Genomic DNA, 20,422 nt, shown 5'->3' on the forward strand with positions numbered 1-20,422 from the left:
TGCTTGCTTTCTTTTATTGTTTTCAAACAAAACTTTATCAAGGTACACAGCCAAGTTTTTGAATAATCGACTATTAGATAAAACCGTATCTAAAGCAGTTTCTATAAGACGCGAGAGGGTATTCCTAATAAAATGTATGCACGAAGGTTTCCAGTAGCTACAGAACGTCTTCACAAATACCGTTATCAACTTTCAACATGTCAGCTGCCTTTTCAGCGATCATGACGGTCGGGGCGTACGTGTTGCCGCTCGTTATGGAAGGCATGATGCTCGCGTCCACCACCCTCAAACCCTCGACTCCTCTTACTCGAAGTCTCTCATCCACGACTCCATCTGGTCCCATCCTACACGTTCCGACGGGGTGGTACTGAGTTGTCACCAGATTATAAATATAGCATTCCCAGTATTCCAGACTGCCGAAAGGTTTGTCTTTACATTTACCAACATTTAAGTCGACGATATCAGAATTAAGCTTTTTGCAAGACGTGGTATTAATCAAGCTCGTAAAGTGTTGTAAGCTTCGAGAGAATTTCTTTAAGTCGTTTCTCTTTGACAAGTATTTAGGATAAATTAATGGGGGTTGATCGGGGTCGTTGCTCTTCAACTTAATATATCCTCTAGATTCGGGGTGAAGATAGGAAATTAATGCAAATAACATGTCTCGGCTCGCCGCGGCAGCTAGGGCCGTGCACACTTCTTTATTCCATTGAAATATACTATTGCAGACCAGAGATGGCAGCATGGTTCCAACTGGGAGTGGCATCGAGGTGACTTGGTAGTCTGGAAAAGTTTGGTTCTTGTCTAGAGCAACGTGGCCCATAATATTTGGGGCGGGAAATGTTCCTAGTTTACTTATAAAGTTGAAATTGTCTGTTATGGATGATTCTTCATTATCAAGAGATATCACCACTGGTACTAGCATGTGATCTTGTAGATTAGACCCGACGTGAGGATTGTTTACAACCACATTGATTTCCATTTCCTCTAAATATGCTTGTGGTCCTATACCAGACATCATTAATAATTGTGGACTTTTAACAGCTCCGGCTGATAGAATAACTTCCTTCTTTGCTATCACCGTCTTAATTAAGCCTTCTGAATCCCTGATTTCTACTCCAGTGACTCTTCTATCCTCGTCAAAAGTTAATTTTCGCGCCAGAGTTTCTTTGAGTATTTTTATATTAGGACGGTTCAGGATTGGCCTTAAATAAGCAACAGCGGCACTCTGACGTCGCGATTTGTCCATAGTAAAACTGGGTACCGAATATCCGAGTTGTTGGTGGCCATTTGTGTCCGACAAAATCTCGTGACCATTTTCTCTGAAAGCTTCGAAATACCTCTTGGTTTGTTTGTCCCATACCGACCGTGTCACTCCTATGTTTCCGTCGACGCCGTGCAGGTCGTTGGAGTTGCTGCTTAGTATCTCATCGTCATTTAGTCTCTCACTCTTTTTAAAATACTTTAAGACATTACTCCATGCCCAGCCTTCATTACCCCGAGCCGCCCAGTCGTCGTAGTCGGCTGGATTGCCTCTGACGTAATACATATAATTCACGCTGCTGGACCCGCCTACGAGTTTTCCTTGTATCATGTGAACACTCCGTAGTCTCGTGTCATCATCAGTGTCATCGTTTGTGTAGTAATTCCAATCTGGGAACGAAGCTCCTAGTAGTATTCCGAGACCGGGAACCTAATGACACGACTTAAAATTAATTTTTATTTGTATTTATTGTATTTAAAAATTTCTTTATCATATAAAAACTTCTAACAATTGCTAACATGGTATTTTCTTTGTTAAATGTTCAAGAAATTAATATTAAGCTAAATATTGTTATTGGTACAATATTATCTGTAATTGTATTACCATTTTGTAAAAGTCTTTCACTTGACATTTAAGTACTTTAATTAAAAACTGTTATAAAGATATCTAAGACCTTCGCGAGTTTTCGTTTAAATGAAACTAATATTTTTCGATGTACAACGCATTTTCTATTATCTTTAACTACATACTCCTTACGTTTCGTTTATTTTCCAGCAACCGTGATCGCGTGCAGACGAGATGGAAATGTCTGTCAGTTTGTTTTGTTATTTGTCATGTTGCTGGAATGTAAGGTAGACTATTGTCGAGGTAGCCAAAGAAGTAGAAAAGAGTTCGGTTCGGGTCAGGCAATGTTAGGAGTGCATAAGAGGTTCGTCTGCTTTTTGATAAAAAAAAGAAATAAATGTAAATATAGTCAAATTGTTAACTAACTTCCGAGACGTAGGGCGGATCGTTCCCTGCTTCTACCAGCAACACAGACCAGTTCCTCACTTCAGTTAGCCTGTGGGCCAAAACGCAGCCCGCGGAGCCTGCGCCAACAATGACGAAGTCAAATGCCTGGCCATCTGTAGATAATATTAAAAAATAATAAAGTCCTAAACTGTAGGAATGTCTACAAAACTTTTCTACAGAATGGTATGGCTAGAGCAATTGCTAATATGTATAGTGGACTCACGATAGAATTAGAAGTGATCTGATTGATTATAATAGTTTGAATCATGTGGGATAATCTTGACAATGTCAGTCGTTTTCACGATTCTTATTCATCGTTGAAGAAGTGTAAACTCAAGTCATTGTACAAAAAATTGTTACTGTTTAAGGCGTTGGTTTGTATAACATCTAATTATTATAATAACTATCAATCTATATATTAATAAAATTTCAGTGTCTGTTTAACCGTTTTTTAAAAGTAATATGACTGTTTTTTACTATATACATCCACATGAATATATACGGTGCATACAGCAAATCATTTTATTTTTATTTTTATCTGTCTGTTTGTTCTGGCTCTTCTCTGAAATGGGAGGATCTATTTTGATGGGACTTTTATTGGCAGTCAGCTGATGCAATAAGGAGCAACTTAAGCTACGTTTTATTCCGATCCGAAATAAAGCGTCACCACGCGCGAGTGGGAGGCGGTGCGCATGCGCTTAAACGTTCTTTCATTGTGTTTTTTTTTAACAAACTCAGTGGCGGATAACAGCTGGTTTTAATAAATTTATACTATAAAATATCATACTTAACAATGTAATTAGTATGCTTTATATTTATCCCAACCTACCGGTGACGTTTGTGTGCAAAGAGTTGTAAGAATTGCTTATTAATAATGAGCTTATCGTCACCACGGCCACTTGAAGGATCTGCACCAAAGGGAAGATTAAGTTCGTCTGGAAGAAGATCCACACGTCCCACATCCTGAAACAATCAAATGACGTAAGAAAATTTACTTTACCTTGCCAACGTTGCTGTTCTAGAGTTTGTTTTTTAATTATATACTATATAATTAACTCTTTATTAAGTGCTTAAAATGTACGAGATCATATTTTAGGTGGTAGAGCCTAGCTCGACCGGCGAAGTACCACCCTCTTACAGAAGATCGGCGTGAAGTAGCCTTTAATGGCTGCGTTTCTTCTGATGAGTGAGAGAGCCGGTTTTCCTTTCCCTGTTCTCACCCTTTCCTGCTATCTCCTTATTCACACCCCTTCTTTTTCTCAACAACTAAGGTTGGCAACGCATCCGCAACAACGACGTTGCGGATGTTCATGGGCGACGGTCACTACTGCTAACAAGTAGGCCGACTGCGCGTTTGCCACCTTTCGCATAAAAAAAAAGTGATATATTCTGTACGACAGATCGACTTTGAATGGAATCAGGTAACAAATAATTTAGTGTTGTGATGACAATTTTATTTATAAATGTTGAGAAGAAGGATCATGCTCCAGAGCCGGAACACGGCTGGACTTGATAAACCCTATACGGAAACACCATTATATAAAGAGTGAAATATTTTATAGTTACCAACGAGGCAAACGTAGATATTATAAATTTTAACATACTTACATTTATATATAAAAACAAAAAATATGTATTTTCAATTTAAGTTGTTTTTATTTTGATATTATAATTAATGTTCTGCTTTGATGAGTTCAGGCACCGTTTTTGACTAAAACGAAACATTATTTTAATTTATAATTCAACATTAATTTTACTATATAAAAAAATACAAAGATTTTATGTTAGTGTTCGAACTCACTATTTTAAAAGTATTCTATAACACAAATTATAAATGTCTTCTTAAGCATCTACTCAAAGAAATTTTTTTTATATTGGAGCGGCAAACGAGCAGACGGCCTCCCTAATGGGAATTGCTCGCCGTCGCCCATCGACAACTGCAACATAAGGCGTGTTGCGGATGCGTTGCCGACCTTGATTTTGGCAGACGTATCTGAAAACATGATTTGAAGTTTGAAAGATCCCATGTTGTAGTTTTTGGGGGAAACCTCGGCCGGAAGATCGTTCCACATCCTGTAAGTACGAAAAAATTTTTCCCGATACGCACTTACAGTCTTGCAACTGAATTCATCTAGGTGCTGTGGATGACATACCACCCTTTGGCGAGTAATGCGGTGATAATAAGGTGACGATAGCACTATTTCGAACGGTTCCTCGGAACATTCCCCGTTGAACAGACGATAGAACTCACAGAGGGAGCTCACATCCCTTCGGAGGCAAAAGGGTTTTAAATAATGTGTCAGCGTGGGATCGTTGACAATACGAATAGTTAGTTAGATGGTCCGATGTTGTATGGAGTAATGTGGAAGAATTCGGTATTGTGGGGCAGCGGATAACATTCTCAGGTTTACTGGTTACTTACAAACTTGCCACTTAAAGAAATTAATACACGTATATATTTTAATAATCTTAATGGTTTAAGAGGAGAATAGTTTTCCATGAAACAAGTGAATTAATTAAAAGTAAATTAAAGTAATAAATTCTTATAGTCATAACTTCAGCAATAACTCTGAGCCTCATTCCGAAAGTCAGATAGAAACAGGTATTCAGAACATTCCAGATGGATACAGGAAAATATGTTTTATGTTACTTTGAATGGATGTTTAAAAAGACATTTATAATTTTCTCTCCGATTACGTTTTAACTATAGGTTTCAGTTCCCACTGAAAAGATATTGGAAATATATAGTTTACGTTACTTTCTGAGGAAAAAATTAAAAAAAAAACTTGGTGTGCAGGGTTACGCAAAAATAACTAATATTAAAAACAATTGAAGTGAAATTTTGGGTACACTATCACTTTATATAACTCACGTAGGCTGTCATCACGCTGTGATTACTGGAGATCGAAAGATTCTTTAAATTACACGAAAATGACAGACAGCATATGCAGTGTCTTCCACGAGAGTTTACCCATCGTGAAGTAGCCACTGTCTTTAATGGACCAGGTTTTTGAGATTAGTCTTTACACCTGCAGTCTGCAGACCAGTGTCGGTAGCCAGTAGTCTTCGTATATGATAGTATAGAGGTCGGTGGGTGAAAACGGCGATCTCTCTGTATGTTGGCAGTTGGACATGGCACACTTGTAGTAAGCTACTAGCGATGTATGTTACACATCAGCTTGTGATGATCGCTTTAATATTTTAGAATTTTTAAGAAATCATAGTACCAGTTCTGCTTTACTGAAAGTAACAGATGATGTCCGATACGCTATGGATAACAAGGAACTAACCATATTAGTTCTCCTTGACTTCAGTAATGCATTCAACTCGGTTGACTTTGATATTTTATTAGGAATCCTCTCCTCGCTCTCGATATCTCCAGCAGTTATTAAATGGTTTCAATCTTACCTCGTCGGTCGTCGGCAGATGGTGAAATCCGATGGTGAAATGCTTCTGATTGGAATGACACATTTGCCGGGGTACCACAAGGCGGCGTTCTGTCTCCTTTACTCTTTTCTATATTCATAGATAATATTTCCAAAACTATTACTTCTCACTACCATCTTTATGCTGATGACTTGCAGCTCTATAGGCATGCCTCACCATCTACACTTAAGGTAGCTATCGAGGCTATTAACGAGGAGTTGAAATCTATACATGAATGGGCAATTGATTTCGGTCTACTAGTGAACCCAAAAACAATCTCAGGCTATTATAATTGGAAGTAGGCAAATGTTTAACAATATTAATTTTGACATCTTGCCCTGTATAGTGTACGACGGGGTCAGAATCCCATTTCTAGATCGGGTTAAAACCTTAGGACTGTTAATTGATTGTCATTTGTCGTGGACAGCTCAAGTGAACAAAGTAAGCCGTAGAATTCACCTAACTCTACATTCTCTTAAACGTCTGCAAAACTACCTTCCTTTTAAAACAAAAATTATTCTTATACAATCTCTTCTTCTTTCCTTACTCGATTACGGTGATGTCTGCTATCTAGATGCCACTGATGAGCTGCTTGATAAATTACATCGGCTTCAGAATTTATGCATCCGTTTTATTTTCGGCTTGCGTAAATACGACCACATTTCTGAATTCCGCAGTAAGTTAAAGTGGCTCCCCATCCGCTTCCGCCGGAATATGCATGTTTTAACTGTGACGTAGTAATTAAGCTTTAATTCATAAGGTCGAGGAAGACAGTATTAAATGTAACGTACAACAAACAACGTCTCCTTTTTACTGCACCCAAGTCCCCTCCTTACATGGCGACCCTGCCATCCGAGATGAGCTGCCGGGTCCGGTTACGAAGATTTAAATTTTTAAAAATCTTACAAGTCTTAGTATATTAATTAAAGAAATTCTAAAAATTTTTTTGCGATGTGTCGGTCGGAAGTTCAAAAAGAGGACGTTTTTATTACACAAAATGGTGGAGGTTCAAATTCGGCTTCAGTGACGGACTATCATTTATCGAACATTAGTATTGTGATGTTCATAATTTGCACAATACTGGGTATCGCGGGACTATACACTATTTATAGACTATACCAAAAATGCCATTATACGTGGATTCATAACGAGGTTTTGGCCCAAAACCTCAGGAGGTCATTCCGACGATTCACGCCGGAGGCTCGTGTGTGCTACCATAGCCGCCAGCAGCCCTAAGAGCCAAGAGAAAAAAGTGATCATGTGTAAGGTGCTATAGGGTACGGCATTAACGGAAGTGTTACTTAAGGTTTATTTTTATTTTTAAGATTATGATATAATTCTATTGTCATAAAAAATTATGTATTGTTCTAGAATAAATGTCAAATTTAATTGAAATTCATAAATTAATTAAAAATATTAAAATAAATTTGTTCAAGCTAAGTAAGGTTAAACGAACAAAGAAATTGTTAGAACAAAAATATTTAAAAGTAAACTATTTATATGATAAGTATATTATATTTCGTAATGAGTTAGATAGGAATGTTTCTAAAGGATATATTAAACAGGAGGAATTGAAGTATATTTTGGTTGTTTGTGAGGAAATAGAGTCATATTATTATAAAATTCAGGATTTTCGTTTAAAAAACGACCAGGGTTTAAGTTCAGTGATCACCATGACTGAGTTTGACATGAAGACTGCTACTTCTCTTCTACCTGTTATGACAGGAGAAGAAGAAATTACGAAAACATTAATAGATGCTATTGAATTTTATAGTCAAAACATTAAAAAAGAACATGAATCATTATTAATATCGTTTGTTCTTAAAACTCGCTTATCTCGTCATGCCAAATTACGTTTGGCATCTAATCATAATTCTTCCACAGATCTTATAAAAGACATGAAAAATAATTTACTGACGAAGCAGTCTGCTACAGCGCTTCAGTTAGAGCTCTTGCAGTCCAGACAAGGTTCCCAGAGTATTGAAAAATTTGGTAAGAAACTTGAGACTTTATTTGTTGAATTGTCTATATCTCAAGCTGACGGGAAGGAAGATGCATATAAAATTTTTCGAGCCGTAAATGAAAACCTAGCTATTCAGCGCTTTACTGATGGCTTTAGAAATAGTCGATTGAGTACCATTTTAGCGGCAAGAGATTACGGAGAACTGAAAGATGTCATACGTGTGGCTAAAGATGAAGAACGGTCGCACCAAGGTCACAGCACATCGGCAGAGACAGTGTTTGCTACTCGACATAGAGGTAAATACAATCAAATTTATAGAGGTGAAAATCGAGGTCATGTCCATATTCCGAATCATAATTTTAGATCAACCCAGCTACCCATGCCTAGGAATAATTTACCTATAAGGACTTTTTACCGGGGGCGCGGTAGAGGTTTTGTTAATAATTCGCGAGGACGTGGGCGTGATAGCAGCCAGGCGACGTATTCGGGAAGTTATACTCGCAGTAACAGGCATAATACTTATTTACTGAATCAATCAAACAATAAGATTCAAAATGAGTCGACAAACAATCAGAATTTAGAGTTTTTTCGATCCTAATTTCGTTTTAACATGTAATTATAATAATTTTGTAGAACTGGCAGTATTCGGTATCAAATATAGAATGTTAGTTGACACGGGAGCTTCTTTGTCAGTGGTGAAATATGACGCAATAAGAGATTGGAATATTCCGATGCACCCGGAATGCATAACCATAAACGGTATCGGTGGTAAAGCGATCACCGACGGCTGTTTATATAGCATTGTCCATAAGTGGAAAGGAATTCAAACATAAGTCTTATGTTCTAAAAAATCTGCCTTGTATTCAAGACGGTATGTTAGGACAAGATTTTTTAAAAACGTATTTTAAATTATGAACATAACACGTTGACAATAAATGATTGCGATAGTTCGGTTACAATCGGTTTAGAGTTAGGAATATTAAGTAAAAACTTATTTATTACGGTACCGCCAAGGTGTGAAAATTTTTTCGAGATTAATTGTTTTGAGAGTGAGACGTGCGTTGTATTTCCGAGAGAATTATGCGACGGCGTATTTGTTGCTGGAAGTATCTGTCAACCCAGAAACGGAAAGATTTTAATACAAATTTTAAATACACGGGAAACTGAAGTTCGACTCAATCATTTTAAACCGGACAAAGATTATTTATCTAATTATTGTATCCGTTCATTACAAAGGAAGATTTAAGCGGGGAAAGAATAAGAAAATTGTTATCGTTCATAAAATTACAGCACTTAAACAAAGAAGAATCTATAAGCAAACAAAATATTCGTGCAAAATTTGCGGATAAATTAGGCACTTGTAACCTTTACAAACAAAAAATTCAGTTAAAACCCAATTCGGATCCGGTGTACACAAAACAATATCGGTTGCCATTTTCGCAGCGTAATGAAATTGAATATCAAATTAAAAAAATGCTTTCTAATGACATCATAGAATGCGCGAGTAGTGAGTGGTCTAGTCCAGTGCTACTTGTACCTAAAAAACTAGAAGATAAAAGCAGAAGTTAGTTGTCGATTTTCGCAAATGAAATGACCGCATACTGGATGATAAATTTCCTCTCCCCAATATCACGGATATATTAGACTCACTTTCAGGTGCGATATATTTTTCTCAGCTAGATTTAACGCAAGCATATCCGGTGAAATTAGATTCCGACAGTAGAAAGTATACTGCGCTTACAACACCCTCTGGTCAATACCAAATGACCCGTATGCCGATGGGGTTAAAGACTAGTCCCAGCCCTTTCTCACGTTCAATGACAGTAGCAATGTCAGGATTAAATTATGACAAGTGTTTTATATATTTAGATAATTTAATTGCATTTGGAAGAAACTTAGATATGTATAATAAAAATTTGTTGGATATATTAATGAGACTAAGAAAAGTAAATTTGAAATTAAATCCAGATAAATGCGATTTTCTAAGAAAAGAAATATTGTATGAAGGTCACGTTGTATCCGCGGATGGTATCCCACCTGATCCGGAAAAGATTAAAGTTTTAATTAACTGTCCCCTGCCAAAAAATGCGGACGAATTCAAACGATTCGTAGCATTTTGTAACTATTATAGAAAATTTATTCCAAATTTTGGGAAAATGTGCATACCATTAAACAAGTTATGTCGGACAAATGTAATTTATAATTGGGATGAAAACTGTCAAAAATCATTTTCTATGTTAAAAGATTGTTTAATAAACCCACCGTTATTACGGTATCCTTTGTTTGATGACAGCAATACCTTTATCAGGATACGCTCTAGGTTCAGTTTTGTGTAATGCGGATCGTAGGCCGATTGCTTACGCTAGCCGAAGTTTAAATTAGGCAGAGTGTAGATATCCCACTATCGAGAAAGAGTTGTTAGCGATAGTGTGGTCCGTAAAATATTTTAGACCCAATCTCTATGGAAGAAGGTTTATTATAGAGACAGATCTTAAGCTGTTAGTGTTTTTGTATAATTTGACAGATCCTTCCAGTAGACTGTAGAAGTTTCGATTGTCATTAGAGGAATACGATTATAAAGTGGTTTATGTGAAAGGGCGAGATAATGTAGCTGCAGATGCATAGTCACGCATAGAAGAGTCGAGTGACGAGTTACGGGCGATGAATGAACATATATCGGTACTTACGCGAGCAAAAAGACGAGAGATTGAGAAAAACTCTCATCATCGTACTTCGGTAGATAATATTTCTAAAAATGATTGGACTGATCACCCAAGAGTTGTGGAAATGTTAAAGCTGCCGAAAGATTATACGGACTTAGTATTTGTTATTAGGAAAGAAGAATGGGTTAAAGTAAAAAAATGTGTCTCGTTAGAAATTGGTGATTATGCGTATTCGTCGTCAGAACGCACGGTATATGTAAAACTATTTACTCGATCACAGCGCACATGAGCTGTCCCTGTGAGAGAAATGGAATTATTTTGTGCGAATTTAAAAATAAATACATTATATATTCTTAGAAACTAGGTAAGAATTGTCTTTTTAAAAAATAACATTCGATACAACTCCACTACTAATTTATTAAATTTACACAAAAATAAAAACAATTCTAAATGAATAACGTTCAACTATCTTGATTTAAACTAATCGTTAAATGAAATCCGAATATAACAATCGAAAGTTTTAAACACACTTCTAACGACTAACTATCACACCAACGCGCGTTACGAACGAAAAAGAGTCCTGATGTCCTCTGACAACTGCTTATATGTCGTTTGAGTCTCTCCTACCCTCTCATATTCCTACATTGATTCTCTCCTACCCTCTCATATTCCTACACGGCCTTTCCTGACATGAGCACGTCCCCGGGTTCCTTTGTGTTTAACTTTCATGACGTCCAAAACGTAGTGTTGGCACCAAGGGCAGGAAATTCTTTTCATTCGCACTAGACGTATTCAATTTTGAATGTCTTGACATTCCAGAATGGCATGGTTGCGGCTCAGTCTTTTCCATAGGCTGGTCAACCTCGGGAGGCAAGTTGGCGTCATGACCTAACTCTTTTCCTTCATTGTCTACGTCTGAAGAAATTGAGAAATATAACGGCAGAAATCTTTTCGATTTTTGATTTAACTCAACAGTAACATCATGGTTAACGTCAATGTAAAGTGAGCTAAATAAACATAGCCCACATAAGCGGTTGTAAAACATCCTAATAACCAACCACTTGAGGAGGGACTTGTCGGAAGATCGCCCCCTCACACCTCGTCAGAGACCCACAATTAATTGCTTGAGGCATGACTTCATGTGTGTGTGAAGGTTATCATAAAAACATGCTTCAAACCATACCATCTGATACAGGCAATGTTGGCCGACCAACATCCCATAAATCAACTCATGATCTTTTAATACCACAGCTCGATAGACAACTCACTATCAAAGTCAAGTTTCCGAGCATACTAAATTAATTCCTAACCAAGAGACTAGATTCTCAGGATAACGTATCCGATGCGCTCCAAGATAAACAATTATCCCAGACTCAGCCTCCTCCCGAGATAACCGGCCCGATGCACTCCAAGGCAAACGGTTATCCCAACCTAAGCGTCCCCTCCGGGATAACCGGCCCGATGCACTCCAAGGCAAACGGTTGTCCCAGGCACAGCGCCACTTCTGGGATAGCCTGTCCGATGCACTCCAAGATAGCTATCCCGGACCCAGTCATCTAACCTCTAATACAGCGTGTCCGATACACTCCAAGACAAACGCTCACATCCTAACAAGTAACTCATGTCCCCTCGCTTTAACCCCAATGCATTTAGAGATTTGTGTCAAAACAATATTAAAATAGAAAACACAATGGGATTAAGTTTCAATAAAATCTGAAAAGGGGTTTTAGTCAAAATTGCAGGTAGAATAAGGCAAATACCTCACCATCAAAGAAAGCAGAACACACATCTGGAGTCCATTGTCCCTTCCACGAAACCATATATTCCGCAGCTGCTCGAGTCGATTGCCGTATGAGCCAGCTAACAGCTGCAGCTCATATCGGCCGTGTGATAGTGTCTTTATAACCCGGTATGGTCCCCGCATACATGAGTCCAGCTTCCTTGTTGACTGAGCCTCCTTGCTAACAAAAACTAAGGAATGTAGTTCAAAAGAGTGAGCCGGTTTACGTCTCTAGTTAGCATAGGCATCTTGACGAGCTTAGTTGGCACGAAGGAGTTTAGATGCCCTCTGACGACTCATCTGACGAAGGACTTCTCGATTACCACTTGAGCCTTCAACTGTAACATCTCGTATCAAACTACGTATGAGCGGTGTGGCAGCTTCAATACCTATGAGCAGGTTTAAGGCAGAATATTGAGTTGTCTTGCGTTTTGTTATATTTAGGGTCAGCTGTAACCTCAACAAAACAGCTGGCCAAGTCCTTGACCCAATTAAGGAAATCAGTGCTTTGACACATGCGTCCCCGATCAGCGACAATTAATTTTGGAGTTCCAAAGACACCATGGTAGTGAAGTGTTGCTTTAGTTCGTCAGTATCTTGTCGGAACATGGGATACAATAAACAAAATTTTGATTACGCGTCTATAATAAAAAGTACATGACGGTGACCGTCAGTTTCTGGTAGGGGGCCCAAGGTGTCCATATGGACTGTCTCAAATGCTACGTCTGGTTTTTTCCCATGAATGAATGAGCTGTGAAAGAGCACGAGCTACCTTTTTATGAGAGAGGCAAACCAAACAATGGGAAATGTATATTTTTTTTTGCAAATGTTCTCAACTCTGGGAACTAAAAGTGTTTTGTTATCAAGTCTACAGTTTTATCAACCCCTTGATGATCATGTACGTCGTGAAAAATACACATAAGACAGTCTATGGCCTTTTGGAATATCACAACAAAAATTAGGATTTTCACCAATAGGTGAGAGCTTAACTTAAAGGATGTCATAACGACTGGGGTTTAACTGCCCGTCCACCAGATTTTGTTTTAGAGAGTGAGTTTTCTCGTTCTGACGAGCTGAGCCTGAGCAACTTGCGCCCAATTTAACGGTCTTTTAATGGTACATAAGTTAACCGGATTGCGGCTAAGATAATCTGCATGGGACAAAAAAACAACCTTTTCTATATTCCAGGTTAGAATCGAATTCTTGGAGGTATACCCACCACCGAGCCACCTTTGGCAACAAGTCTTTCTTACGTTGGGTAAGTTTTAACGCGTTACAGTCAGTAACCACGATAAAGTGTGCAACCTCAAGATAATGCCTGAAATACTCTAATGCCTTAATCACTGCCAGCGTCTTCAGTTCGTACGAGTGGTACTTACTCTCAGCCCCCTGAGTGAGTCTACTACAATAAGACAGTACTGGTTTACGATTTCCCTTATGCACTCGCATCATGACGACTTTGTAACCAATCGAGCTCGCATCTGTGTGTATTTCTATTGGCAGCGTAGGATCATAAATGGCGAGTACTGGCTCACTTATAAGACAATCTATAATGTAGTCACGAGCGGCCTGTTTTTCAGCACCTCAATGAAAATTAATTTTTAATAAGTGCCGCTATGCAAGCAGCCTTTTGGTCAAACCCAACTACATACCGCCTAAAATAGCTAGCTGACCCCAGAAATTGCCTTACTTGCTTAAGATTTTTTTTTTTGGTTCGGCTGAATCAATTAAGGCCCGCACTTTCTGGCGACTTGGCCTATCCTGACCTTTACTAATCGTACGACCCAGGTATTCAATAGTGGTAGCTAAAAACGAGCATTCCTTTATTATTTGCTTTTCAAGCAAATCTGTTATTATGTCACAACCACGGATCGTTTCAGCGTGTGAGAGTTGATATGACCGATTATACACAGGAATGCTGGATTTAAGTTTACTTGACATGCTGCCTATGTTTACGGTTGATGTAGCAGTTCCCGTAATAAAGTACCGAGAGAATTCATTAATTATCCTTAGTAACCTGTCTAAATAGTTACCTACCAGAGGTGTATCAATTGTCATCGAAACATCAGACTGAACAATCATCACCATTCATTCATAAAATATGTGCATGGTTCGAGCCTAGATAACTTACGCCCTCACTATTTGATGAACTCCCTGATAACCATTCGATTTTGGGTCTCTTACTACACAAAGCTTCTCTTTGCCCCAACTGCCCACAGAAGAAGCACCTGATATCACTCAGATTCCGTTTACGTGAATACTCCAGAGATCGTCTATCTGTCGTAACGTTTCGCAATTCCGAACGCGAGTATAGTTGTCTCGAAACACTAATTGTACTTGGTTTAACATAGATTGAAATTAATTCGACTAAATCATTCGGAAATAATTTAGCATTTGTCGCCGTAGCCCTAATATTTGGATCAGTGACACTGCGAATAATTTTAACCGAAATAAGCTCATCACCGAGTACTTGCACTGTACGTAAGCGAAGTGACGACCGGCGTACATATTACGCGTACGTTGGATAGTGATCGGAATTCTTAGTCATAACTTCAATCAATATTCCAGCAAAATCTGGTACTTCAGGACATAAAGGTTTAAATTCTTTCTTAAAATTGATCCAACTACGGTAGCTAGACACCCATTCATTGATCCAAGATTTCGCATCCCCTAACAAACAATTTCCTATTCGCGAAAGGCATTCTAAATCATTCCAATTGTTTAAAACTTTCGCGCGATCAACTTGTATGCACCAATCATCAAAGTTGTGTAGATTTGGGTCAAAGTTCGAAATATAGTAATACCGAGATTTTTCGGCCGTACTAATTGATCTGATGGCACTAGAAATGCAATCGGTAAAACTCGCCTGTACGCCTGTACTCGCCTGTACTGTAATTCCAACGGTATACCCGCGTCGCCTACTTGTCGTGATCGAGCGAGGTCTCGGATCCTGATGATGATAACATTCTGAATGGTAGCTTCACGTCAAGTCACATGCGTCGGAGAAACCAGATGCCCTATCGGCGATAATTCACGCATTCTGTAGGGTACACGACGATCGGAAACGCGAGATATATCTCTGACGCGCGTTGGTGTCTGCAACTGTCGTGATGACTGCCTATTACAAACGCTACCAGGCGTCAAACCTTTGTAACGCAATTCCTCATAGTCGTGTGAATTCACCGACGCGCGGTGCGGCATGGGGCGAAGCCCTTGTTTTCGCCTCTAACGTTTTAAGACGAGACATCATTGCCTCCATATCAAGTCTCAACATGTTATTCTCATCAAAGGATTGCTCACGGGAACTATTACCCTGACTCTAGCTACGATCACGACGAGGATTACTATCAAGATCGCTGCGGCTACAATTGCGTTCACGTTCAGACATTTTAGTAACAAAATAAAATAAATAAATAAGTATGATCGCTAGAAATTAACGTATCAACAAACAAACGCAATAAAAGCTTACTCACCGCTTAATCAAAGTAATTAACACAAATTAATATTCTCGATAATAACGTAACACGGTATTTAAAATAACTCAGTATTTAAAAAAAAGTTATAATGAAATATTTAACAAAACACATAAGAAAATAATGTGTGGGTAAATTGAAATAACAAGGCCTTACCAAACGGGGTTCTCAAGGTACGTATCCCACTTCTGATCTTAGAAACTAGGTAAGAATTGACTTTTTAAAAAATAACATTCGATACAATTCCACTACTAATTTATTAAATTTACATAAAAATAAAAACAATTCTTAATGAATAACTTTCAACTATCTTGATTTAAACTAATCGTTAAATGAAGTCCGAATATAACACAATCGAAAGATTTAAACGCACTTCGAAAATCTACTAACGACTAAACTATCACACCAACGCGCGTTACGAACGAAAAAGAGCCCTGATGTCCTCTGACAACTGCTTATATGTCGTTTGAGTCTCTCCTACCCTCTCATATTCCTATATTGATTCTCTCCTACCCTCTCATATTCCTACAATATAATTAAAGGTGAAAGAAACGTAAAAATAATTAAAGAGCTAGCTCAATATATAAATAAATTGCCTAAGTGGTCCGGACCCCGCTTATGCGTTATATCAGGCGTTAAAAGGATTATTGATGACGATACAAACAAAGTTATTTTAAACGATTATCATATTTTTCCAACTAGTGGACACGCAGGCATAAGACGAATGTTAAATAATATTCGTAAAAAATAGTTTTGGAACGGATTAGAGCGTATACAGTAAGAGAACCTTTGGCTATAACAGATTGTGGAAATTCGGCGTTCGATAAAATATAAATAGATTTAGTAGGACCTTTACCACGAGATATTAACTACACGTATATTTTAACAATACAGTGTGACCTCCCAAATACATTGAGGCGTATCCGATAACGAGTAGGGATGCGAGTGCGGTGGCCACAACACTGGTAAATAATTTTATTCTTAGATATGACATTCTCCGAGCCATTGTAAGCGATAGAGGCACTGAGTTTGTTAACACCATAATGCAAGAGGTATGTACAATTTTACAGATAAATCATTTACAGTCTACAGCTTACCGTCACCAAACTTTAGTTTCGCTAGAAAATAGCCAGAAACATTTAACTTGTTACTTGAGAATGCAAGTTAATAGTCATACTCAGGAATGGAGTTCATGGATACCCTACTGGTGTTTCTCATATAACACTTCAGTGCATTCGTGTACAAAATTGACGCCTTATGAACTTTTGTTCGGAAAACAATGTAATAAACCTTCCAACCTCTCTACGAGTACAACACTAGACCCAATCTATAATTTTGATAATTATGCAGTCGAATTAAAATATCGTTTACAAAAATCCCAAATGGATGCTAAAAACAATTTAATCAATTGTAAAATTGCCAGGAAAAGTAGATATGATAGCAGTATGAATCCAAAACCTTATGAAACTGGAGATTTAATATTAATTAAAAATGAAAATTGTAACAAACTTGATCCATTGTATATAGGGCCATTTTCAGTTGTTAACGATGTATCTCCAAATGTTGTCGTCTTGATGGAAGGAAAAGAAAAAAATATTCATAAAAATAGAACCAAAATGTATCATGAATAAGAAAATGTTTTTGATTGTATTAAAACAATTAATGAAGGTTTGCTGACGACATTAATTATAGTTTGTAAGTGTATTGACGTACGAGATGTTATAGTGTATTATTATGATTTAATTAGTTTTATGATGATAACCACTGTTTATTGTACTACTAATATGATTTAAAATTGTTTAACCTTCATGTTATATGCAACCATGTTTATTGTATATGTTAAAATTAAGTAAAAAAAATATTATATTCTTCATTTTGTTTTTGTTGTGTTACTGGGCGTGTGACGTAGTAAGTAAGCTTTAGTTCATAACAATATATATTGTATGATTTAGGTCGAGGGAGACAGTATTAAATGTAACGTACAACAAACAACGTCTCCTTTTTACTGCACCCAAGTCCCGTCCTTACATAACGCTAATGTACAATATGTTCAAACATTCTTCTCCCCCGTACCTACTTAAGCGTTTTAAATTTTCCTCCCCCCAGAATCCTTCCTTTTTGTGTTACACAAAATCCTCTTGATATCCCCTCCTTTAATACAAAATTTTTCCGTAAATCCTTCTCTGTCCTGGGTGCACAACTTTGGAACTCACTCCCACCTTCTGTCTACAAAGGGAGTCCAAGTGCACTTGCATTTAAACATCGACTTAAGAGACATATTCTGTCACTTTCACTTTCTGATATGTAATGTTTATTTATTTATACTATTTGTATATATTTATGTATATATTTTATGTATATATCTATGTATGTACAATATCTAAATTTCCTTTTATTATATTTTTTTTTTTGTATGCTTATATATAAATCTCTTAATTTTTTTTCCTTCTCTATTTTTATTGCACCTACACCACGCTTTTTCATCTAGTTTCCTCTATCAATAGGGTTTCTGGTAGAGATATCTTTTAAGAGATAAGTTATCCTTTGTGCATCACTTTTCTTTTGTAACTAAAAAAAACAAAAAAGAAATCCCTCCCTCAACGCTTTGCTTTAGAGATTCGTCTACGAATCGCAAGGGATGTGAATGTCCTGAGCGTTCGGTGAGGAGATACCGACCATGATGGAAGATGAAAAAGCAACACAGATTCTCTGACATCACAGAACAAGATCACGATGTACGAGGTCAGCTTTAAGAATAGCCGGAAAAAAAGACATAAAATTACTCACACTCACTCACTCACTTAAATTAACATAAATATGTATGTATTCATTTTTTGTTTCGCTATTAACGAAATTACTTTAAACCTCCCAAAAACCACTGATCTTTTATTACGCTAATAAGATTTGTTTAAATTTAATATCAAACTCAAATTATCATTTATAGTCGGATTCACTGGCTTTTTTTAGGATGAAATCTTTTTATCGGGTTTTTGCTCGTAATTTCCAAAATACAACACTGTTTAAATGGACGAATTTTTTTTTGTTCTGAAACAGGTCCAGAGCAATTTTAAAATGGCGACATAAATTACTTACAACGATTAGAATTTATATATTGATAAAACATAATTAGCGCTCAGTATAGTTGAAACACGAATATTAAATTAAAGCCGGTCTCTAGAAGTGGAATATATTAACATGAAGTATTTATTTTTTACATTCAACATAATAAATTAATAATGAATATAAAGTTAACCCACCTAATAAACTGCGGAGGAAGGGCTGGAGCTGTTTATATAAAACAAATACGTTGTTTGTTTTCTACTTAAGGAGAGTTTTTGATTCGGTCTCTCCTATTTGAGTGCGGCAAACGAACTGTGGCTGCTGCCGATTGCTGGCCAGTGGATATGTATATTTGCATACGTTCAGGAGACTGCGACGGTACCCTGATATGTATCTTATATTGCAAATATTTTTTTGTTTATTTTATTTAAGAAATATTCTGAGGTGCGATTCTGAGCCGTCTGCTCACTATTGTACAGTTACGTTTTCTATATAAACTTAATTGTAGTCACTGAAGTGATACGGAGTGGTAAGAATAAAAATTAAAATATGACGTTCCAGATAACATTTATTATTTATTCAACTTTGATTATTTGATTTAATTTTAATATGTTTTTTTTTTAATTAAAAAAAAACAGATCGATACGTCAGTACGAAGACTTTCTAAATAAAACCTACGAAAACGATTAAATTAATAATATCAAGATATATAAAGAGAAAATCGTTGAAACAAATAAAAAATAGCAAAGTTTTTGCTAGCTCAGAAAACATTTGTTTTTATTATATTACGTGTACATTTTTATATTTTGTGTCCTATAACACAGTTTTTTAGCACTGACAACCTAGTACGGAAGACCTTTTCCACTAACGTGACAAATTAGTTGTGTGCTTAACTAAGTTCATAAAAAGCAGTAGAAAAATAATTATAGCGACAAACTATTTTTCACTAAGGAATATAAAAACAAAACATTGAAATTCATTAGAAAATTTGCACAAAAGTTCTTTAAATAAAGTGGCTGTATACATATAGATTTAGTTTATATTAAAAATTAAATAATGTGTTTTTACAAATATATGTATGTATATTTAATGTAAACGCTCCCGAAAATTAAATATATTTGGTATTCTCATAGAAAACAATTGCAAATATACAATAAACAAGTTTAATAACTTACTTGGACCTTCTTAGTTGCCGTAGTTTCGTATATTAACTTTTGTGAACGTTAAATACCCTTTCGTTCTGTTACACTTCTGATAAACTTAGGGCTTAGGTTACAACTGTGTTTACGAAAAAACCTCGTAGAATATTAATATACTTAACTATCAAAATGCTAAACATTAATTTTATGTTGATAGTATCATTTAGAATATCATATAAATAATGACGAAATTATTATATTTTTCCTAAATTATTAAAATCCGATTTCAAAACTTATAGTTGGCTAAGTTTGTCTTATCTGTGAATTAAATTTAAGTAATAATATTTTATGCAATTCTTTTATATGAAGATTATTTGTCAGTCGTGTTTATATTATTTTACTAGATTATATATTTTTAAATAAATTTGTCAATCTTTTTATGAACTATATCTATAACTTCTATAACTGTGAGTTTTTGAACGTTTCATTCTTATGAGCCTCGTTCTGTACGCTCGCCACAAGTTCGCGTCTTATTCTAATAGCTTTAACGTAATAAATATAATGTGCAAAACTTAGTATCGCGACGCGAACTGGGGGTAAGCATGCCGTTAGTCTCTACCTGATTATACCGAAATCAAAATAAATA

At 36.6% G+C, this 20,422-nt stretch overlaps 1 protein-coding gene across 3 annotated transcripts; it reads right to left on the reverse strand.

Moving 5' to 3' along the window:
• LOC116768792 (ecdysone oxidase-like) lies at nucleotides 1-19,830 on the reverse strand. Of its 3 annotated transcripts, none has more exons than XM_061524186.1 (4): nucleotides 19,813-19,830; nucleotides 3,102-3,235; nucleotides 2,252-2,385; nucleotides 1-1,690 (listed from the first exon to the last, which is right to left on the reverse strand). In XM_061524186.1, the coding sequence occupies exons 2-4, from the start codon at nucleotides 3,232-3,234 to the stop codon at nucleotides 158-160; spliced, it is 1,800 nt and encodes a 599-aa protein (XP_061380170.1). In that variant the 5' UTR covers nucleotide 3,235; nucleotides 19,813-19,830; the 3' UTR covers nucleotides 1-157. The 3 variants fall into 3 exon arrangements, with proteins under 3 accessions (XP_061380170.1, XP_061380163.1, XP_061380178.1); XM_061524179.1 differs by lacking the exon at nucleotides 19,813-19,830 and adding an exon at nucleotides 18,835-18,975; XM_061524194.1 differs by lacking the exon at nucleotides 19,813-19,830 and adding an exon at nucleotides 15,734-15,749.
• Between the last annotated feature and the right edge of the window lie 592 nt (nucleotides 19,831-20,422).

This window comes from Danaus plexippus, chromosome 4 (genome assembly GCF_018135715.1).
Source record: "Danaus plexippus chromosome 4, MEX_DaPlex, whole genome shotgun sequence".
NCBI lineage: Eukaryota > Metazoa > Arthropoda > Insecta > Lepidoptera > Nymphalidae > Danaus > Danaus plexippus.